Genomic DNA, 22,609 nt, shown 5'->3' with positions numbered 1-22,609 from the left:
TGACTCTTGATCTCAGGGTTATGAGTTTGAGCCCCACGTAGGGTGTAGAAATTACTTTAAAAAATAAAATCTTTAAAAAAGGAAAAGGAGAAAAGAAAAATTGGAAGATGTGCAGCGCTGGGCCAGGATTCCCCGTGGCCCCTTGGCTGGAGCCGAGCGCCGGCACCATGGACCGCGTGCTCACAGTTATTTTTCAGCTCTGTTTCTCTGTAACCGTGTCTCTGGGAAGCAGGTGATAGATCCAGAGGACTGCGTGTTCCAAGACCATTTCACTCACTTCTGTTGCCTGCCAGGGTCCTCTAGGTGTGGGTTTATGTCCCTAATGTGCTGAGGTGGCAGCTCCCCTCGACCCTGGGCCACCCATCGGGGATGGAGGGGACAGAACCACCCATCGGGGATGGAGGGGATAGAACCACCCATCGGGGATGGAGGGGATAGAACCACCCATCGGGGATTGAGGCAGCCACACAGGGCGCTGGGGTGGGGAAAGGACTATGCTTTGGGAGCCCTCCTCCCGGGCGAGGCCTCCTCTCATGCTTCTGCTTCATGTCAGTGGTGTTCCTTCTGCCTCCTACCAGGGCTCAGCTCCTCATGGGTGTTCTGTGCACCTTCGGCCCAGGGAAGGTGGAGGGAGTGCTTGGGGAATGGGCGAGCCTCAGTTTCTTCATTGGCTGTGTACTGGATGATCCTTAAGATCCTTCAGATTGCAAAAGAGATGTTTGGAGGAGAGAAGTGTGTAATCGGAGTGCTGGATTTTACAGTCTCTTCCATGCTCTTGTGTGATCTTCCGCTTTTCTTTAAGGCTGTTGCAACCATTGGCTTCATTGAGCAACATCCCTTTGGAATCCTGCCTTCGGTGTTTGAGCTGGCTCCGGGGCAGGCCATATGTGTGGAGGTAGGTAATTAGACATCACGTATAGTTTCTCCTCTTTTCGATTGGCCATGGCTGTTTCCTCAACTACTTACGTGATTTCATTCGCCTCTGTGTTTTCGGGACTTGAATACCCACTCCCATTCCAGGATGGTTTCTGTGTAGGAGAACGTTCTTACATTCTGTGGGGTGATGTCATTTGACTCTCTCATGACCCCTCTTACAAAGCAAGTGCAGATAGCCCTAGCATTGCATCATGATCCCCCAATGCTGCTTGTCCACACCATTAGCCTGGGAGTCCCTCCCATCTTAGCTGCCTCCAGAATCTTCCTTTGGTTCTTTGGTCTCTCTTGGACACCTCCCTCCACCCCCACCAGATCTAGTGCCTGGCTTTGTCCTCTTTTTCCTCTTTTGTCCTCAGTTATAGGCTTGGCCAGGCCTGCCTTCCTTCGGCCTTATTCTGGACCTCTGCCAAAGCTCCTGGACTTGGATCTGCTGGCTGTGGGGCTTGTCCTTTCCTAACCAGCTTCTTTCAGTGGTCCCTTTGGCTCCTCACACCTGCTCACTGATCCCCGGCACAGTCTGTGAGGAATGATGATGTTTCCCTGCCCCTTTTGCTCCACACCTTCGCCCTCCCTGACTCCCCGGTCCAGGGATCAGACTCTGAGCCTTCCTCACTAGCCTGTTGGAGGAGGCATGACATTCAAGAGTGAACGCTGTCTGGTTTCTAGGGAAGGGGGTTTAAGCCCAGAGCCATAGGATTTTCAAACTACCTACTGCAATCTCCTGAGAATCTTGCGAACGCACCGGTGTCTTGGCCCCAGTCCTGAGGTTTTGAGTTAATGGGTGTGGGGTTTGCCTGAGGCATAGGATTTTTAAAGCCTTGCAGGTGTGCAGCAGAGTTTGAGGACCACTGCTGTAAGCTGCTTTGCCATAGGGAAAGGGCAGGCTTCCTTTATTAGCTGCTTTCCAGTGTCAAGTGCCTGATGGGATCTCGTTTGGGAGTCCTGGAGTGATGCCTTCTTGTTCATGTCTGTACTAATCTGATCCCCGATAAGAACCTGGCTTTTGGGGTTGGGATGAAGCCAATTCAGGGCATTGTAGGGCTTTGTCAGACCTCACCTGCTGATGGCTTGAGTCCTCTTGCCTGGTCCAGGCCTTGTCAGTACCTTATGGTCTGGCTTTAAGGAATTGGGGCTGGTCACCCCTGACCAGGCCAGGACATCCCCTCATCCTATCTTCCTGTGATCCCCAGGGAAAGGAAGAGGGGAGCAGCAGGACTCTTTGGAGAGCAGTGAGGAGTCAAGGGGAGGTTTTTCCCCTTGGTATCCCTTGTGTATTTTATTTATTGATTATTTGGGGTTTGTTTTATTTTTTATTTTTATTTTTTTTAAAGATTTTTTTTTATTTATTTATTTGAGACAGAGAGAATGAGAGAGAGAGAGAGCACACGAGAGGGGGGAGGGTCAGAGGGAGAAGCAGGCTCCCCGCCGAGCAGGGAGCCCGATGCGGGACTCGATCCCGGGACTCCAGGATCATGACCTGAGCCGAAGGCAGTCGCTTAACCAACTGAGCCACCCAGGCGCCCTGGGGTTTGTTTTAAAATGTATTCATATTTCCAGGGCGCCTGGGTGGCTCAGTCGGTTACGCGTCTGCCTTCGGCTCAGGTCATGATCTCAGGGTCCTGGGAACGAGTCCCGCATCGGGCTCTTTGCTCAGCAGGGAACCTGCTTCTCCCTCTGCCTGCCACTCCCCCTTTGTGCACTGTCTCTTTCTCTCTGTGTCAAATAAAATCTTTTAAAAAATGTATTCAGGGGCGCCTGGGTGGCTCAGTTGGTTAAGCGACTGCCTTCGGCTCAGGTCATGATCCTGGAGTCCTGGGATCGAGTCTCGCATCGGGCTCCCTGCTCGGCAGGGAGTCTGCTTCTCCCTCTGACCCTCCTCCCTCTCATGCTCTCTGTCTCTCATTCTCTCTCTCTCAAATAAATAAATAAAATCTTTAAAAAAAAAATGTATTCATATTTCCAAATAAGAAACAAATTCACATGATGAAAAATCAAAAGCTGCAACTATATAGAGTGAAGTGCTTCCCACAGATCGCTGCCCACACTATACTCTGTTCCACCCGCTCACTGTTCTGCTCTATCTTGAACAGCATTCTCCTATTTGTCACAGCTGCATAGTATCCCACTGCTCCAGTGATCCATAGCTCAGGTCAGCTGTCCCCTACTGAGGGCCACGACGATTCTTTCTGATCTCTGGCCATTTCGGCAACTCCATACATCACTCTGTCCAACTATGAGTCTCCCGGCACGTTCCAGGCCTTGAAGTGGGTTTGCCGACTCAGGGGTCTCTGCTGGTCAGAACTGTGATTCACGTTGCCCAAATCCCCACCACATGGGTATGTCAGGGTGTCTGTTCCCTCACCCTTGCCAATTACAGTGTGTTATCAAACGTAAAAGAAAAACTTAAAAAAAAAAAAAGAGAGAAATCCTGTTGTCATGCGTATTTTAAAGCATATACAAAAATGGAGAGGCTAGTTTAACAACTCATTCCGGTCCTTAGCACCCAGTCAACATCGATCAACTCTTCACCAACCTCATCGCATCTACGCCCCTCCGTCCCTTCCAGCCAAACCGCGCCCTTCCCCTCCAGATGATTTTGAAGAAAATTCAGCTCTCTTTTCATTGCATTTCTGATTGCCGGCTTTCTGCTCTTTGCCAGTATGAAGGGTGAAAACTTTTTCTGGGTGGTTTTCATTTACATTTCTTTTATCATTAATGAGGTTAAACATGTGTTCATGTGTTGAAGAGCTGTTTGCATCTCAGTCTCTGTGAACTTTTTCTTCATGCCTTTCAACATGCTTCTGGCATTAGTCTGGAGTGGGGTCTTGGCAGAACCCCCTGGCCTTAGGGAGAAGGTGGGGGGTGAGGGGCGGGCAGCAGGGAGGGAAGTGAGAAGTGGAGAACAAGGGGAGGGGGGGTATGTGTCTGAGAGGAGGAGGGAGGTAACAGGGCAGCCCTTCTCTCCGCCAGGTCTTGTTCCTCCCAACGAGCCTAGAAAAGGCAGAGCAGACCTTCATCATTGTATGTGACAACTGCCAGATAAAGGAGCTGGTGACCGTAGGTGGGCTTGTGTGTACTCCCAGGCCTGGGGTCGGGGTGGGCGGGTACCCTGACTCCAGAAGCTGCTGCACTAGGCTTGGCCATGGTACGGCTCTTTGAGCCGCCCTGTCTCAGGGGGTAAGAGGGCCTGCTGCAGCCTCCAGGCTCTGGGGCCTGGTTTGGGGCCTGTTGCTCTGGTCAGACATTGGAGACCCAAGTCAGTGTGGCCTTTGGGACAATCCCAAGGAACCTTCTCGTGAGAGACAGAGGGGAGCCTGGGGTGAAGTCTTTGATTTCTTCATTTTTAAACTCACCTCGATCTCCTTTGGGGAATTGCCAGAAACTTACACATAAATGACCAGAAGCACCCCAGTTTCTGTGGAGCTAGAAGGGGCATCCTGCTGGATTTCCCCAAGATGCCTGCCTGCCTGCCTTCCTTCTTTCCTTCCTTCCTTCCTTCTTTCTTTCCTTCCTTCCTTCTTTCCTTCCTTCCTTCCTTCTTTCTTTCCTTCCTTCCTTTCTTCCTTCCTTCCCTCTTTCCTTCCTTCCTTCCCTCCCTCCCTCCCGTTCATCCTTCCATCCATCCATCTGTCTGTCCATCCATCCTTCCATCCAGTTTCACCTGGCAAGCATTAACTGAGTGCCTGCTATGGGCCAGGTTATCAAAATCACCTCCTTGTAGTCTGGGAAGATACGGGTACAGGATCTGTGTGCTGATGGCCCCCTGTTCCCCTCTTTGTACACTTCCTGGGGTCATGGTCAAGGCCAGCTGCATGTGGACAGTGGCATGGATCCTGTGACAGCCTTTGGCCACAGAATCCTAATGTCAGCCCCAGTGAAACTTTACCATCTTACTGTGTCAGGAATCGGGCAGCTGGTTGCTTTGGATCTGATCTATATTTCTGGCGAAGAAAGTCAGCCGGAGCCTGGAGAGCTCACAGACTTAACAGCCCAACACTTCATACGCTTTGAGCCCGAGAACCTTCAGTCCACAGCTAGAAAGCAGCTGATTATTAGAAATGCTACGTGAGTGACACTGTGCCACCCCCTCCAACGTGCACCCTTTCTCCTTCCGCACCCGGCCCGGAGTTCCCAGGGAGGCTGGAGGGTCCTTCCAAGGGCCAGATGGAAGAACCCAGATTTGCACTGCCCATCATGGTAGCCACATGTGGCTATCGAAATTGAAATCAATTAAAACTAAAATAAAACTCACTTTTTCGGTGGCACCAGTCACATTTTAAGTACCAGCACATGTGTAGCTCGTGACTCTTGTATTGGACAGAGCAGATAAGTAAGATTACCATTGCCGCTGTCTGTTAGATTGGACAGTGTTGTTCTAGATCATCCTGGAGTATCCTTAGCCCAGAGCAGTTTTGCAGAGAGGTCTTGCCCTGCCCATGAGGGGAAGCCAGCCAAGTTCCAGGATCAGGCAGATTGTGACCAGTGGGTTCGGTTCCTGACCATCCTGTGAGCACCGCCATTAAACTAGGACAGACCTTCCGTGGTGGCCCCAGGCCTTACAAGAGTCTGTCTCCTGAGGTGACGAGCAGTACCCATCTGCCATCCCTCCCCATCAGCAGCATGCTGGAGTCCCGCCTCCCCACCACCGTGCAGTTGTCACTTCTCTGTTGGGAGCCGGTGGGCACATCCCCTTCCGGACAGAGCTGTCCTGGGAGGCCACAGCTGGAGGGGTGGAGGGTGGTAGAGTGGGGAGTCCAGGGGGCAAACCTCTGGAACTCTCACGTGGTAGCGGACACTGCAGAAAATGTTCCGGATATCTACAGCTTAATAGTTAGAGCCTGATTCCCTGTGTTTACCATTTTCCCTGAGTTCCCGTGGCTCTAACCCCCAACTGCTGTAGTGGAGAGAGGGAAGCTGTCTTAGGAGGTCTCCAGCGTGGACCCCTGACCCATGTGCTCCCCCACTTCCTGTTCCTGGGTCCTTTCTGCTCACTCCTGGAGTGGGGCCTGGCCAGGCAGGGGGTCAGAAGACTGGGCCTGGCAAAATTGGGCCATAGATCCGCTGCCCCCACAGGCACGTGGAGCTGGCCTTCCACTGGCAGATCATGAAGCCTAACCTGCAGCCCCTGATGCCTGGAGAAACCTACAGCCTGGACAGCCTCAAGTACCACCCTGACAGGGAGACGGCCTTCTCCATCCTGCCTGAAAGAGGGGTTCTCAGCCCCCACACGGATCATGAATTCATCCTGAGCTTTTCTCCTCATGAGGTAAAAACGATGCCATCCTGGTAGTCACACATGATGGGGTCGTGGCACTTTCACCCCCCCCCCCAGCCCCCATCCTTGTCCTTTAGTGACACTGAAGCTGCAGCTGAGCCTGACGAGATCCCGGCATCCTCCGAGGCCGGCACTTAGCTGAGAGTGGGGCTGGAGGACAAAGCAGCCTATTCTGCCTGGTCCCGATGGTGTACACACCTTGCCTGTAGCAGGACCCTGGGCTCATTTCCTCAGCTCTGGCATCTTCCGTGTTTCCACTGCGTCGGTGACAGTCGCATCTCTGCCCAGCCCCCAGCCTCCCCCAGAGAGTGAGGTGCAGGTGCCGAGGGCCGGGTTCCCACAGGGGGCTCCTGTGTGAGGAGAGGGGAAATGAGAGCTGGGAGTGAAGGGAGAACTCCCCTGCCTGTCCAGCCGACATCCGGCCCTACTGTTCTGGGAAGCTGTGGTGCCTCCCACAGTTGAGGGCGCTGCCGAGAGAGGCAGTGTCAGGGCCTGGAGAGCCTGTCCCTCCTGTCCGCTGAGGCCCCGCTGAGGTCGGAACGCCAGCCTTGAGACTGCGGCGGCCCCACATCCCGAGTGCTGCCTCCCTCCCTGGGGTAGGGGCGGTAGTAGGGAAGCAGCGCCGTGGTTTTCGGAAGGCCTCTCTGCCATGGCTCCCGGCTTCTCCAGGACAGCGGATTGGAGTGCGGGTTGTTTTCAGGGTGCTGTGCTTGTCTTGCAGCCCAGGGATTTTCACAGTGTGCTCCAGATGGTGCTAGAGGACGTCCCAGAGCCCATGAAGTGAGTGGGGACTGGGCCCTATATGAGGGGTGGGCAGCGGGGCCTGCCCTCCCCTTGGGGGTACTGGGGAAGGTGACGGCAAGGAGGGAAGCAGCCCCCTGACCCCCAGCAGGCCTTGACAGGGGAGCGCTTCTGCCTTGCCCTGGCACCTAGGCCCAGAGGGGCTCAGCTGCGGGGAACGGCTCGCTGGGCTCCACTTAGCCTCAGCGCTGGGCTGCCAGGCCGCTGGGCCCTGGGTGGTGGCGACTAAGGAGGAGAGGCTCTGCCCCGCCGGGGGCATCTCCATCAGCTCTCCCCTGGGCAGACAGTCAGGGTGGGTCTCCGGTCAGCCTCATGTGGAGACCCAGGCTGGGTACCACTACGGCATAGTCCCGGGAGGCAGCAGGCCAGGCACCCCGTCCCAGTACTATCACTGTTTGGCTGGCTCGTGCCTCTGATTTGAGGTGCTTGGGAGCTGTGGGTAGGGGAGTGCTTTCTTTTCACAAGACCACAGAGAAGGGACAGAGGTGAGGGCCATGTAGGGCCATGCTCCCAGCCATCTTCCCAGGCTGCGTTGGCTCTTAGCTCACGGTGGGTTTGTGTTCAGCTTGGAACAGGAAAACCTGAAGGATTTTTCTTACTCTGTGGATGACGTGATTGTCCTGGACATCGAGGTGAAAGGCTCAGTGGAACCTTTCCAGGTTCTCTTAGAACCGTATGCCCTCATCATCCCCGGGGAGAACTACATTGGCATAAATGTGAAGAAAAATTTTAAGGTAGGCTATGGTCTCCCCCCAGCCTAGGCTGGCCAGGAGTGTGCGGAACTTGGCATGAGCATAGGGAGGATGTGGCTGGAGGGGTGGATGATAGCCACTGCATAGAGGATGAGACTGTCCCCAGGGCTCTTGAACCTGACTTGATGTGCACCAATGATGGGCCGGGCACATTTGTCATTTCACCAGCTCCCCAGCATCCTCCGAACGATAGGGCTGTGGGACCATTCCTGTGGTTGTGGGTCTTCGGTGGGATATGTGCCCACAAACCCTGCCGTGTGGTGTCGGTGCTGTTGGATGGCCAAGAAGTAGCTGGGAGGGTGTCGGGAGGTCCCGTTGTGGGCCCATAGCCCCGCAGTCCTTTGGTGGGTACAGATTTGTGCAGGGGTGGTGCCTGGGGAGCCTGGATTGGGGCGTGTCTTACAGATGTGGAACAACAGCAAGTCCCCCATCAGATACCTGTGGGGGAAGATCAGTGACTGCCACATCATTGAAGTGGAACCCTGCATGGGGACCATAGGTACTGCAGGGATGGTGGGGAGGGGGGGGCGTGACCTCCTGGGTCTGGCTGGGTGGGGGGCGACCTGAGAGGACAGGGGACCTGTGCAGGGGTTCAGGGGGTTCTGGGATCAGCTCCAGCTGCAACCTGGCTTGTGTGATGGATGAGAAGTCGGCGGAGGCCAGACATCTGGGCCCAGCCGCAGCAGGGAACTGCCCCCCTCCCTTTCTCCAGCTCACTTCCCCCTCTCTTCCAGAGCCCAGCGAGGTGGAGGATTTTGAGTTGAGCTTTACCGGGGGTGTCCCTGGCCCAACAAGCCAGGACCTGCTGTGTGAAATCCAAAACTCACCCTCGCCAGTGGTATTACACATTGAGGCGGCCTTTAAGGTGCTGCTGGGGGTGCTGCGCGGCTCGGTGGGCCAGCAGGGTGGCAGGGGTAGGGCGCAGAGTCCACTCCCAAGGCGGTCCAGTGACAGGCCCCTCTGGGTGTCTCAGGGGCCCGCCCTTGTCATCAACGTCTCAGCCCTTCAGTTTGGTTTGCTGCGCCTGGGGCAGAAAGCCACCGACTCCATCCAGATCCAGAACGTCAGCCAGCTCCCGGCCACGTGGTGCATGAAGGAGAGCCTGGTCTGCCTCCAAGAGAGGCGTGAGGGCGTAAGTCCGGCACCGCTGGCCCCAGCACTGCTGCCCCTCCCCCGTGGGAGCCGATCCACCTGTGGTGTAGGAAGGGAGACCTGTCCTGACGCATTCAGAGCATTGAGGCTGGACAGGAAGGGCCTGCCTCGTCACTCCTGCCTGGCAGTGTCCCCGGTTCTCCCCATCTCTGAGGCAGTTGGGCTCCCCCGGACAGCAGAACTTAACCCCAAACTGGATTTTACTGTTCCTTTCTCCACCATCTGATGTGGAAATAAGACATGGGTTTCTCCCTCTGTCAAAGCAGGCTGAGTTGGGAGGAAAATAGGCAGCTGAGCTGGGCCGGAAGCTGGGGGTCCGACCCGCAGGGCTCACCCCCAAGGCTCCCAACCTCCCAGGGACTGTGCTCGCAGTTTGAGTACCTGCCACCAGGGGGCACTTGCGCCGGGCTTGCGGCCCCAAACAGGAGAATCCAGCATACATTTCCACTCAAGTAGCTCTTTCCTTTTAACTACAAACACAGAAAACACTGAAAGTGATTAAGTATTATCATCATCATCATCACATTTAAATATGATGTGCAATCCAGAGCAAAACCAGAGCGAGTGGCACGAAACGTCAGTTACTCCTACCTGCCGGCGGGTAGCTGTGAGTCACCGCTGGTCACCCCCACTCTTCATACACGGGGCAGCTGTGACTTCTTGGGAGCTGCCTTAGGTCCTGATTGCCCATGTGACGCTCTGACCAGGTCTGTGTGGTGAAAGCACCCTCCTTCTGACTGCTTCCTGCCAAGTCCCCTCTTGCTTGCCCACTTACCATCCAGAGGCAGAACATTGCCCTTCCCTCCTTCCACATGCAGAAGCCCAGGAAAGGTGCAGCCGCAGATCCATCGTATCTGCCAGTGGGCGATCCCTTTTTCCTGGACCTTTCCTTTACACTTGACTGGCCTTGTCCTTTAGGCAACGGCCTCATTTCTGCAGCTGGGCACTCTGAAACTTAGCAGTTGGGACAATTTGCATCAAATTACCAACACCATTGCCAAGAACCATTGCCAAATGTCCTGTTACACAGGCTTGGAGTTTGGCACTTTCTGTCCAGGCTCATCGGTCTCCCCACTTGGATTTGGGAACCGTGGAAAATGGGGACAGGGACAGGGTGGTATCAATATCTTTAGGCAGGAAGCTTTTCTTCAAATGAAACCTTAGGCAGAAGCCCAAGATGGAAAATAAAGTGTGACTGCTCTGGCCACCGTACTCTGGGGCTACCCAGACCACAGACCACAGCCAGCCTCCTTATTGGATAGACACAGAGAAGGATAGTGGTTTCCCCAGGGTCACACAGCTAGTGAGTGGTGGAATCAACAGATCCTGGTTCTCTAATTCCCAGTCTGGGTTTTTCTCCCACTGTGAAGAATGATAATTTTTTATAATTGAAGTAACTGTCAATTTCATAGTATATTAAGATTTATGTCTTAATTGAGCCTGGTTCGAATCCTGTCTCTACAGTTCTCTGTACTCTGTTCTTTTGAGCTCTCAAAAATAATGTTGGGATTTGGGGTCTGTTAGATGTGCTCAGGTCAGGGGCGCAGAGACGCAGTCCTGGCCTACAGCATCCCCCCAGGACTTCCAGGGAGACACATGTGAGGAACAACGACCAAGGAAAGCAAAGGGGCTCTTCTTTACTACCAGAGCTTGGGGCCCAGACTTGAGCACATGAGCCGCTTTTGCTGAGAGTTAGTCCAGCCGCTCCCTCCCACCAGTGCTGGGGAGGTGAGCCGTCAGAAGCAAGAGAGCACAGAGCCCAAGACAAGCACTCTGGACCTGACCTGGCCAGCATGGCAGTCTGGGTGGGAGGAAGGGGGTAGAAGACCGCAGGCCTCCACGGGATGGGCAGGCTGCCCTCCAGGCAGGGGCCTGACACTCACTGTCTCAGTCTCCTGGAATGAAGAGACCAAAGAGGGGATAGCGTCCCTCCAGGGTGTGACCTTTCCATGTTCAGTGACACCCTCACTAGGCAGTGTGACCATGGGGCCCTTCAGTCAGACCAGTGCTCCTTGTCTCAGTTGGGAACAGGAAGATGGGGGTAGAGAGCCCCCCTTGCAGGTGCATTCTTCTTCCTAAGCTTTTGTCCTTCTTTTCTCCCTTTCTGTGCCTGGTATGGAGGCTAAGGGGCTCAAGCCTGCAGCGGGCAATGGTGGGGAGGGCGGTTGGTCGTGGAAGCATCACACTTCTCCCAATGGTTTTCCGTCCTTAGAGCCCTCAGGGTCCTGACCCATGCCTCTACACTGGGGCTGCCCTCTACCTCTCAGATCTGGGCCAGTGCATGGGGACCTTCTCCTTTACTTAGAGACTTGGTTTTTGTTCTCTTAATCCCGAGAGCCCTGCTCTCCCTGCTTGCTTTGTCCTGCATCCTAGCAGCTCTTTGAGGAGGTGGGGCAGCTTGGGGGCTACCCAACTGCCAGTTCTGCAATTCCAAGTGTCCTCTCCTCATTCTTCTGGATTGACCTCCACACCAGGTATCTCCCTTCGACATTGAGCCCTCAAGCGGGCAGATTCACCCTCTGGGGGAGTGCAGAGTGAACATCACCTTGGAGGCCAAGCAGTGTCAGCGACTGCAGACCGTCCTGGAGCTGGAGGTGGTAAACGGGGCCTGGAGGTAAGGGGGCAGCCGGGCAGCCATGACAGCCCACTCCATGCCTCGTCACAGTATGTGGATGTTGTATGCCATGAAGGATTTATAGTCATTAAGGAATTTAAGGGTATTGAAACATGTTTATTCTATAAAATTTGGAAATTACAGAAAAGAAAATCCATGGCCCAGAGAAAATTCACTGGTCATGTTATAGGGAATATCCTTCTAGTCTGTGTGCCAAAGGATTGGAAATGAGTACAATCACTTTCAACAGCACTCTGTGTCACCCGGTAAAGTCAAGTGTGTGCATTCCCGGTGACCCAGCATCAGCCCTCAGAGAGGCGCCCCCAGAGAAACACACACGTGTGCGCTGGGAGCCACCCAGGCGCTCCCATATTCATTTTTTTTTTTAAGATTTTATTTATTCACTTGAGACATAGAGATACAGAGAGAGAGAGAGAGCATGAGCAGGGGGAGAGGCAGAGGGAGAGGGAGAAGCAGGCTCCCCGCTGAGCCGAGAGCCCGATGTGGGACTCGATCCCAGGACCCTGGGATCATGACCTGAGCCGAAGGCAGACGCTTAACCACTGAGCCCCCCAGGCGCCCCTCATACTCATTTTCTTAAGCTGAGTAAGGGTGGTACACAGGTGTTCTTACTATTCTTTAAACTTTGTATGTAATTTATGCTGTAGCTGTGTTTAATAGTCATTTCTGCATATATTTGGTATTTCATTATAAAAACACTTAAGTGCTTGTTTTAAATCTTCATGGATACTCTTGAATTATCCTCCAAAAAGACTGCCATTTTATACTTCCACCTCTAGCGCATGAAGCTGCGCATTACCCTACGCGCTCACAGTGACATCTGACTTTTAAATGTGACCACCTGATGGCTGCGGGGGTGGGACCACCTGTGTCCGTTTGGTTTGAGTGTACTTCCACCCAATCACCAGCACATATTTCAGTGGGACTCTTCCTCACTGGTCCCACGTGGCATCTTGCAGCCCTTAAATACCAAGGTCAAGTCATTCTCCCCTGGGAGAATGCCTTTTATTAAGTCTGCCATCTTCCTTTCCTATCTCTGTTCTTCAAGAACCCAGCGTGAATCAGAATGTTTCCAGTGTAGGTGATGGAAACACAGATGGAACCAACTTAAGCATAACAGGGAAGCTGCTGGCTCCTGGAAGGGGGCATTCCTGCCCTGCTGAATCCATGGGCTCCAGCCTTTTTGGGTCTGCTCTTCTGCTTCTCTCTCATTCTTTACCTCCTTCCCTCACCCTCACCGCCCCACCCCCCAACTCTGCTTCTCTGCTCGCCTTTCTCTCCCCTGGTGGCAAGGGCCCTTGGCCACTCTGCCCTGGGGGAGGGGGGGGCACTTAAGGCTCCAGGTTCCCACACTCCCAGCTTAACAACCTTGGAGAATAAGGAAACCGGCTTTCTCCGGAGGTGGACTCTGATTGGGCCTCTTTGGGTCACGTGCCCCCCATGCCTGTGCCAGAGGGGGAGGGGCGGCCTCCAGAAGAAGCTGGTGGGAAAGTGGCCAGACAAGAGAAGACCGTAGCCCCCACAGCCCACCACAGGTCTGCTGCATCTGGACTGCAGGAATTTAACCATTTTCCTCATATCGTCCATCTCAGCGTTTGTGCTCCTTGTTCAGGGAGATGTCCTTGGCCTTGCAGGGTGCTAATTCGGTCTTTGGCGGATGCCCTTCTTTTGGCAGTCATGTTTTTAAATGTGAAGCTTTTTTGCTCTCGGATTCATCCTTTTTTATAGTAGTCTGTTATTGTCTTATGGACGCAGCAGTGTCTCAGATTCCCCCGAGGAAACTCACCTTTGTTTTCTCACCTTTTGGTTGGGATCCTTCTCCTTTACTTTTGGGGTTTTCTTCTGCAATAAGTAATCCTTGGCTGCCCACTCCGGATTTGGAGCGGGAGAGGAAGGAGATTTACACGAGGAGCTGGTGGTCTAGGTTTCTGAGGAAGGGGGTGTAGGTGTGGAGAGCACTCCTCTTCCAGGGAGCGAAGTGGACGTGAGCACCCTCAGTACCCAGGGACCTGAATCCAGGAGGAAGAAGGCACCTTTGGGGAAGGCAGCCAAGACAAACAGTAGAGGCAGCCCACCCTGGCCAGCTACTCAAATCTTTGCATTCCTTCATCTGTAAATAGGAATGAAGTGGATTTCTATGGTTGTTTTCCCTCGGTGCTAGCTGAGAGGCCCCATGTTCCTGCCGAATCAGCCCTGACCTCTGTCAGCCCCACACCCACCTTCCAGTGTGTTGCTGTGTGGCCATGCGGTGTGTGTGCGTGCGTGTGTGCGTGAGCTCAGGCGTTGGGGCCCTGAACTGGCCACGCTAACCTGCAGGCAGTCTTGAGTTAAGTCCTTGGCCCTTTCCCCACGGCCCACTCCTGCCCATGAGGTGCTTCGTTCTGTTGTTAGGGCAGCTCTGCAGGGCCTTCTTCTCCAGGGATTTTAAATTGTTCTCTGTGTGATTAGCTAATCTGATCACGTCCTTTCTTCTTCTTTTTTTTTTTTCTCATTAGAACAGCATTATATTTACTTCTTTATTCTTTATTTACAGTTTTCCACAAATGGTATGTGATATAATGGTGCAGGTGTAAGTGGCCAATCCTGACCCAGTCTCCAGCCTTCTCCACTCTGCTGGCCTATTTATCCACATCCTCATGATCTGTTAATGGTAGTCATCCCAGTGTGTGTGAAGTGATATTTCATTGAGGATTTGGTTTATTTTTTCCTAATGGCAAATGATGTTTTGCATCTTTCATGTGCTTATTGGCCATTGTCTTCTTTGGAGAACCATATTGAGATCTTTGCCCACTTTTTAAAAATAGGGTTGTCTTTTTTTATTATGGAGTTCTAAGTGTTCTTTATATATTCTAGATATAAATCTCTTATTAGGAATATGATTTTCAAATATTTTCTCCCATTCTGAAGATTATCCTTTCACTTTCTTGATGGTATACTGCAAAGCCTAAAAATTCTTAATTTCCGTGAGGTCCACTTTATTTTTCTCTCTTTTTTTTTTTTTAAAGATTTTATTTATTTATTTGAGAGAGAGAGAGAATGAGAGAGAGAGAACACATGAGAGGGGATAGGGTCAGAGGACGAAGCAGACTCCCTGCCGAGCAGGGAGCCCGATGCGGGACCCGATCCAGGGACTCCAGGATCATGACCTGAGCCGAAGGCAGTCGCTTAACCAACTGAGCCACCCAGGCGCCCTCTTTTTTGATGCTTTTGGAAATGGACTGGTTTTCTTAATTTCATTTTATGAATATTCATTGCTAGTTTATAGAAATACAAATATTTTTGTTCATTGATCTTGTATCGCACAACCTTGCTGAATTCATTATTATTTCTAATAGTTCTCTAAGTAGAAGATTGTGTCATCAGTATATAGAGATAATTTTACTTCTTCTTGTCCAATTGGTATGCTTTTTATTTCTTTTTCCTGCTTAATGGACCTAATACTCCAGTATAAAGTTGAATAAAAGTGGCAAAAGTAGACATCCTTGTCCTGTTCCCCATCTTTAAAAGAAAGCAGTCTTTCCCTGTTATGTAAGATGTTAGCTTTTGGCTTTTTGTTGATGTCCTTTATCAGGTTGAGGAAGTTCCCTCCTATTCCTAGTTTGCTGATTGTTTTTCTATTGAAAGAATGTTAGATTTCCTTGAATGTTTTTTTCTGCATCTATTGAAATGATCATGTCCTTTTTATCCTTTGTGTGTGTCAACATGGTGTTTTACATTGACTTTTGGATGTTAAAACCAACCTTGTATTCTTATAAAAATCCCATTTGGTCAGTGTATGGTCCTTTTTATATGTTGCTGGATTTGGGTTGCTGGTATTTTGTTGAGGATTTTTGTATCTGTAGTCATAAGAGATATTGGTCTGTGTTTTTGTGTGTGATGTCTTTGTCTGGTTTTGTTACTAGAGTAATACATCTTAGAATGAGTTTGGAAGTGTTCATTCCCCTTCTCTGTCATTTAAGAGTTTGTGAAAGATTGGTGTGAGTGTATGTCTAGATTTTCTATATTGTTCCATTGGTCTGTGTGTATATCTCTCCACCAATGGTTCACTATCTTGATTACTGTAGCCATAGAGTAAGTCTTAACATTCAGTACAGTGATTTCTTATCGTATTTTTCTTTTTAAAAATTGTTTTAGTTTTTCTATGTCCTCTATGTTTCCATATAAATTTTATAATGAGCTTGTCTATATTTACAAAAATCCTTTTTGGGAGTTTCCTAAGAATTATGTTAAACCTATAGATCAATTTGTGGAGAATTGACATCTTTACTGTGTTGAGTCTTCTAATCCATGAATATAGTATGTCTCTCCTTTTATTAAATCTTTGATTTCTGGGGTGCCTGGGTGGCTCAGTCGTTAAGCATCTGCCTTCGGCTCAGGTCATGATCACAGGGTCCTGAGATGGAGCCCCTCGTTGGGCTCCCTGCTCGGCGGGAAGCCTGCTTCTCCCTCTCCCACTCCCTCTGCTTGTGTTCCCTCTCTCGCTGTCTCTCTCTCTCTGTCAAATAAACAAATAAAATCTTAAAAAAAAAAAATCTTTGATTTCTCTCATCTGTGTTGTGTAGTTGTCAGCATATAAATCCTGTACAGATTTTATTAGATTTATATCTAAGTATTGCAGTTTTTCTGAACAATCATAAATAGTATTGTATTTTTAATTTCTATGCCCACATGTTCGTGGTCCACAGATGTGATTTTGTACCCCGTAACTTTGCTGACTCATTAGTTGTGGGAGGTTGTTGCATTTGTTGTTGTTATTGTTTTTTAAGAAGTTCTTAAAATATAGACTCCTTGGGGTTTTCCACATAGACCCTCATGTCATCTGCAAATAGGGAGTTTCGTTTCTTCTCTAATCAGTATACCCGTTATTTCCTTGTGTTCCAGCTACCTTCCTGTGTATGCTGAGGTACAGGAGCCCCATGTGTACCTGCAAAGCAGCCACGTGGAAGTCACGAACCTCTACGTGGGCGTGCCCACCAAGGCAACTGTTACACTCATCAACGGCACACTCCTGCCTACCCGATTCCACTGGGGCACGGTGAGTGAGCCTGCACCGTCAGCCACCGGGTCTGCAGTCCTCAGCACCAGAGGCCCATGTGGAGAGGGAGGCTGCCCCCCAGGTGCTCACCTCTCTCCCGCAGCCTGCCCCTTGCCCCACAGTGCTCAGAACTGCTGGACTCCTTGAAGGAGCAGCACATCTGGTCTGGTTTTTCCTTGTCCTGCCTCCAGGGAATTCTAGTTCCCTAGCTGAGAAGGAGTCACTGGAACACACAGCCTGGGCTCCCAGCCGGCGTAGCCCATGGCTGGCCCACGTAGCTGTTGCGAGCCCCGTTAGGCACTGCCCGAGGGGCTGACCGTGGAGCTTGCTTTGTGTGCCGTGGGAGGTGGGAGATGGGGCCATGTCCCGTGCCTCAGAGGCGGTTGCCCTCTCCTCACCCTCACCCTGGGCCTCCCAGGGCAGCTTGTTTAGTTCAGGCAATGCCTGACAGGCGTGAGGTCTGCCCAGGGTTGGAGAGGGCAGGAGAAGGGACCGGTGGATTAGCCCCGCCAGAGAGCAGCCAGCCCCTTCTGGTCCTGCTGCGGGCCCCCAGACTGCCAGCCTCCAGCAGAGCGCGCCCCAGTGCTAAGCCCTGTGCAGACCCCGGGTCCACGCCGGGAATCCAGCGTGTGACAAGAGGGCCTCCATACCCACATGTCTGCCAGCTGCTGGGGCGCCAAGCAAGCGTCTGCACGGCAAGGGCCTCCCCCAGACGCGGCACGCTGGGCCCCAGTGAGGAGCGCCACATCAGCCTGGAGCTGGCTACTCACACCCAGGTGAGTTAGGTGGTGAGGGGGCCTGAGGGGCTAGGAAGGCACCCTACCCCACTCCTGTAAGAGGGCAAGAGATTCCTTGCATTTGGGTCTGGGGTCCCCATTCCTGTTAGGCCTGCTCTCTAGGGATACAAGGTCAGGAAGCCCAGAGCAGGCCTGAGTGGCCCTCAGAACCTCTGGCCATGTGTAGCCTTTGGCACCAGCTTTACCCTCCCCTCGTCTGCAGCCATAGGTGGGCCCGGCTTTCCAATTTGCCCAAGGATGTGGAACAGGCCCTGTGCTGGGTGCTACTAGGAGAGGCTAGCTGGTGGCCGCCTTCCCGGAAGAAGGGCACAGCTGCTCCCTGACGCAGCCCACAGGAAGGCCATCGGGGAGGAACTTGCTCAGTACTTGGTTGGGGGTTGCTGGCTATCTGTTTGTGGTTCTTGTGGGAAAAGAGACTTCTTCCTTGTGGAGACGTGGAGACCCAGTCCCATTTCTCCCTGGCAAACCTGGAGACAGTAGACTTTCTTTCTCTGCTGAGTCTGAGCTCTACGGGGATAAGCAGATGGACACAGGCACAGAGCAGGCCTCAGTCAGGAAGGGCTTGATTTCTGTGGTAACAGCTTCATCAGGATAAGTGTGTAGCTTCTCCAGAGGCCCACTTTGAGGGTCTCCCTTCGTGTGGGTATGCACAGAAATTCAGAGCAGACTCAACCAGGAGCCCTGAGGAAGGGGCCAGGATGTGGGACGTCAGGCTGGGCCTGTGGATGGTGGCTCACTGGAGGGACTGAGGAGCCCTTCCACAGAGATGAGACTAGACAGAGGTCAAGGCCTCTGTGCTGAGTGTCCCACAGCAACCACCGCTGCTAGGGAAGACCATGTGAGGCCCAGGCCTGGGACTTACGTGTACTGATATGCCCTTGGTGGGCTTTCTTATAGGACGAGCTGAGCGATCTGGCCCTCCCTTGTACCGTGTCAGGCATGAAGGAGCCACTGGTTCTGGGCATTTCTGGGAAACCCCAGGGACTGCAGGTGGCTATTGCCATCTCTATGGAGGGCTCTGACAGCAGGTGAGCCCAGGGCTGGGGCTAGGGCCTGAGGGTTGAGGCGACCATACAGAGGACTAGCACTGCACTGTGATACCAGCCTACTCCCAGCTGATTCCTGCGGCCAGGAAAGGGCCACAGTATTATTGTGCCCCTGCCAACCTCTCTGGGAGCAGGTCTCTCTACCCAAACCCTGCGCTCTCTGTGGTCTTTCCCCCACCTACTTGGAGGCATGGCATCTGGGCAGGTAGGAGACGCAGGGGGCAGGGCCGTAGGCAGCTTGGGCTTTCCCACACAAGGCCCAGCAAGCGGGAGATAGGCCAGTCACCCCTGGTCAGGGAAGGTTTGTGGTTGAGGCCCCTCTTGACGTCCTGAGCTGACAGGAAGGATGTGTCTGTGGGGTGGCAGCTTCACGGGAGGCAGTCCGAGGATGAAGCCCAGTGTGTAGGCAGCTCTCACACTCCCCCCCAGGGGGCTCTCTGGGCGGGGCCAAGGGTGGCCTGTAACTTCGTGCCCTGGGCCCGGCCGGGGCAGTGTTCCCAGCACGGAGCTGTGGCCGGGCCGCCTGGAGGAACTCCGCCTTGACTTCGGCTCCAAGGTGCCTCTGAGGACCCACGTGAGCTGCCCGCTCATCCTGACCAACCGCTCCCCGATACAGACACCTTTCACCCTCAAGTTTGAATACTTCGGGAGTCCCCAGGACAGCCTGAACCAGAAACCCAGTGTGTAAGTCCGGTTTCTTTCAGGGGCAGTTCCCAGGGAGGACGGGGCCAGGCGGGGTTGCCCTATTAAGCATCTATGTGGCTTAGGCGGCCAGAGGCTGGTGTGAGGAGTGAGAAGGTGTGTTTTCACAAGGATACCTGGAGAAATGTAGAGAAACGGCTCCTACCCCCCATCTCCCAGACTCTGAGGGGGCCTTCGGGAGAGGCTGGGGTTGTGGCGAGCGGGGGCGGGGGGGCAATCCTGGCGGATGAGGCGGTAGAGATGAGGCCAGCGGGTGAGGGAGAAGTTCGTGGCAGCGGCGGGAGCCGTGTAGGCAGAGAGGTCGCAGGGAGGCTTTCTGCAAAGCTGTAACTGGACATCAGCCACGGGGAAAGGATTTACGCCACAGAAGCTGGTGGTCTACCAGCACACCAGAGCAAACACCTCACCACCTCGTCTCCTAAGGCGAGGAAGCCCAACTTGAAAACCCCTGCCATGGCTGGTGGGGAGCCACTCACGGTTTGTAAGCCATTACCTTTCCCACTCCAGGAAAGTTAGTGGGCACTTGATGCTGGACGCATGTCAGCAGAAAAGACTGGAAACAGGGCCTTTTGCAGAAGGCTGGGCAAGAGATGAGGAGTCTGGGCTGGGTTGGTATCCGGGGTCAGCGGGGCAGAGCCTGGGGACAAGGGGTCCCTATCCCAGCGCCCTTCTGTGTTTCTGGGAAGGCAGTCCCTCGGCTGGTGGGTGGCCTGTAGCCAGGGGGCTTTGGGTGATGGGGGTGTAGCAGGTGCCAAGACCAGAGAGGGAGGTGAACAGACCTGACCTCTCCCCTGGGAGGAGCAGTCGGAGCGGCCTTCCTCCACTGGGCATCTGGTAGGATGCTAGTTGCGGGGAGACATGGCTCAGCTCTGGGGAACAGCCCTGATGGCTTGATGCTGTTTCTGTATCCTGTCTGGTAAAGCCCCGACATGCCCCCTGCCCTGCTGAAGACATCGCGGATTCGAGAACACTTGGCCAGGCGAGAGCAGCTGAGTAAGAGCCCCAGTGTGGGCCAGAGCAGGGGTTCCTGGGGCCTTCTCAGGGGGTGGGCCGCCTGCTGCAGGGAGGGGGCCCTGGCCACAGCCCCATTTCAGGATCTTTTCTAGCAAAACCTCTGAGATGGCCATGGCCCTCCTCCTGACTCCCTTTTTGAATGAGGCTGTCTCCTGGCATACAGCCCGTGGACATGGGCCTTGTTTTGATTTGGGATGGGTAACGGCTCAGAAGGGAGGGCTCCCACCAGGGCCTGGTCCCTGAGAGGTGAGCGAGGCTGCCTGCTGGATTCTGGACTCCCAGGAGGAGGGTCTGTTTAACCAGACCAAGGCAAGGCTGTGGTATAGTGCTTTGCTAACTCCTGAGGGTTTGGACCTCCTTCCTGCCCTGGAGTCCTGAATCCCCATTCCTGGTTATCGCCCAGATTTTATGGAAAGCATGTTGTCTCATGGCAAAGGAGCTGCCTTCTTTCCCCACATTTCCCAGGGCATGCTGGGGGCCCACCAGCAGCTAAGCATCGACATCTCAGGCTACGCAAACATGTGGGGCGAGTACTGGGACAACCTCATCTGCACGGTAAGGATAGATGGCCTGAGCCCGGCCTCACCTTCGGGCTCTCCCTCCTCCAACTCCTGGCCCTCAGCCTCTCAAGTCTCTCCAAGCTGGAAGACCGTGCCCACTGAGCTTGGGATAGGCATTCACACCCACAGCAACCACAATGATTCACGCAGGAGGGGTTCTTGGGAGCAGAATCTTTCATGCCTTTTCCCATGGGGTCCCATGAGGCTGGGCACACAGAGGAGGGCAGAGGAATCTGACAGGCTGCCTACTTGGGCCAGGACTCGAGACCTGGAGGGGCAGTGAGTATGGAGAAGCAGTAACAGCCTTCCAGAGCCATACTGTCACCTAGCCCTTGGTGCATTCACTCACTCTCCCATTGGGCCTTCACTCACTTGTTCGGCCCGAAGGGGGCACCTGCTGTGCATGGGGTTCCTGTGGGGTTCTCTGGACTGTGGAGGATACAGGGACAGATAAGACCAGATGATCCAACAAGGAGTTCCTAGTTCAGTATGGAGGGGTGAACTATGTCCATTGTTCTGTTGGAGGGAAGGCCTTGAACAGAGGGAATGGGGAGCCAGGGAATGCCATGGCAGCAGGGGACGAGAGGGACACAGGATTGGTGTGCGTTTGCAGGTGGGAGACCTGCCACCAACAGTCATCCCGGTGCATATGGCAGTGGTGGGCTGCCCCATCAGCTCCCGGAGGACCACCTATTATACCACTGACCCGTTGCAGAAGGAACCTGTCGTCAGGTGACGCCACCGGCCTCATCCCCTAGCCCTTGAAACCCTCTGGCCTCCAGCCTGGCTGCCCGTGCTGACCTGTTGCTCTCCAGCGGGCCCAAGGCTACTTGGTGCCACCCAGCAAGAAAGCCCCAGAACAGGGCCGCCCTGGAAGACAGCGGCCTCCAAGGCCGTGGCTGCTGTCTGCACATCTCCGAGGGCTTGGGGTAGGGAGAGAAGGAGCAAGTAGTCAGGGTGGTCTGAGGTCCGTGCCAGACCTGGGGCCCCACACACCACCAGTTGGGATCTGTCGGTAGGTGCTGGTGTAGGGCGGGGGCAGGGGCTACTGGGGCACCGAGCACCCGGGTCACCGCTCGCCGGCCACTGCACGGGGAAGGCCTCCAGCCCGAGGCCCTCGTGACTTCGGGATAGACCACTGCAGGCCTCCTCCCCGCCCGAGCCCCAGTTCCAGCCCCCTCTGTGAGCAGCCCTGCCTGCGCCGTGTGAGCCCGGTCTCCTGCCTCCAGGTTCGGCACCCAGGTCTCTGGAGGAGACACGGTCACCCGGGTCCTTCGCTTGAATAACTCCAGCCCCTGTGGTGAGAGGCTCACGAGAGAAGCTGGGGCTTTCCCGACACACTGTGCCACGTGGCGGGCCAGGCTGGGAGGGACGCTGGGGCTGGGGGAAGCTGACGGCCTGTGACTGGGACCCAGGAGTCCAGGTGGCCCGTGGTTGCCGAGGGAGGCCCCTGAGGGCCAAGGTGGGGAGCGACCCGCTGGTTGGGGGTTGTCAGAGATAGCTGCTTCCATGCGTGAGGACAGGACATGCCCTTGCCCGCCGCTGGGGCCCCCCAGTGCCACAGGTGCCCTGCTCTTATCAGGTTCACTCTGCATAAGAGCAGACACTGGAGGGGGACACCTTTTCTCATCCCTTCAGCCAGCTCTACCTGAGCGATAGCCAGGTGCTGGTACAAGCTGCTGGGGATCCAGAGGGAACAGGACAGCGGGGTCTCTACCGAGAGGCTCCTGTGCTGATGGGGGTGCAGCCATCAGGTTGGGTGCATTGAGGGGGGCTGCTGGAGGATCGCATGGGTGGGGCATCCAGGCTGCATCCAGGAGGGAGGATGAACCAGCAGGGCCTGGCGAAGCGCCTGGGAATGGAGAGTGTCCGGGCCACAGGAGGAGCTTTGGTGGGCTGGAGGT

At 54.0% G+C, this 22,609-nt stretch overlaps 1 protein-coding gene across 1 annotated transcript in view; it reads left to right on the top strand.

Annotated features, from left to right (window-relative positions):
- The window catches only part of DLEC1 (DLEC1 cilia and flagella associated protein), a 74,957-nt gene that overhangs the window by 45,293 nt on the left and 7,055 nt on the right, over positions 1 to 22,609 (top strand). Inside the window, exons 10-27 of the mRNA XM_064590080.1 lie at positions 803 to 895; positions 3,907 to 3,997; positions 4,839 to 5,001; positions 6,010 to 6,202; positions 6,933 to 6,991; positions 7,578 to 7,746; positions 8,170 to 8,263; positions 8,499 to 8,629; positions 8,738 to 8,896; positions 11,391 to 11,530; positions 16,433 to 16,586; positions 17,252 to 17,362; positions 18,281 to 18,411; positions 18,922 to 19,113; positions 20,054 to 20,124; positions 20,549 to 20,700; positions 21,319 to 21,437; positions 21,935 to 22,005. Coding sequence (XP_064446150.1) covers positions 803 to 895; positions 3,907 to 3,997; positions 4,839 to 5,001; positions 6,010 to 6,202; positions 6,933 to 6,991; positions 7,578 to 7,746; positions 8,170 to 8,263; positions 8,499 to 8,629; positions 8,738 to 8,896; positions 11,391 to 11,530; positions 16,433 to 16,586; positions 17,252 to 17,362; positions 18,281 to 18,411; positions 18,922 to 19,113; positions 20,054 to 20,124; positions 20,549 to 20,700; positions 21,319 to 21,437; positions 21,935 to 22,005 — 2,293 coding nt within the window. The remainder of the gene's footprint in view (positions 1 to 802; positions 896 to 3,906; positions 3,998 to 4,838; positions 5,002 to 6,009; positions 6,203 to 6,932; positions 6,992 to 7,577; positions 7,747 to 8,169; positions 8,264 to 8,498; positions 8,630 to 8,737; positions 8,897 to 11,390; positions 11,531 to 16,432; positions 16,587 to 17,251; positions 17,363 to 18,280; positions 18,412 to 18,921; positions 19,114 to 20,053; positions 20,125 to 20,548; positions 20,701 to 21,318; positions 21,438 to 21,934; positions 22,006 to 22,609) is intronic.

This window comes from Mirounga angustirostris, unplaced genomic scaffold, assembly GCF_029215605.1.
Source record: "Mirounga angustirostris isolate CCGP_5_RB_7025 unplaced genomic scaffold, mMirAng1.0.hap1 SCAF_1, whole genome shotgun sequence".
NCBI classification, from domain to species: Eukaryota; Metazoa; Chordata; class Mammalia; order Carnivora; family Phocidae; genus Mirounga; species Mirounga angustirostris.
The sequence above is the reverse complement of the archived record's forward strand: the minus strand, read 5'-3'. Positions and strand labels throughout refer to the sequence as shown.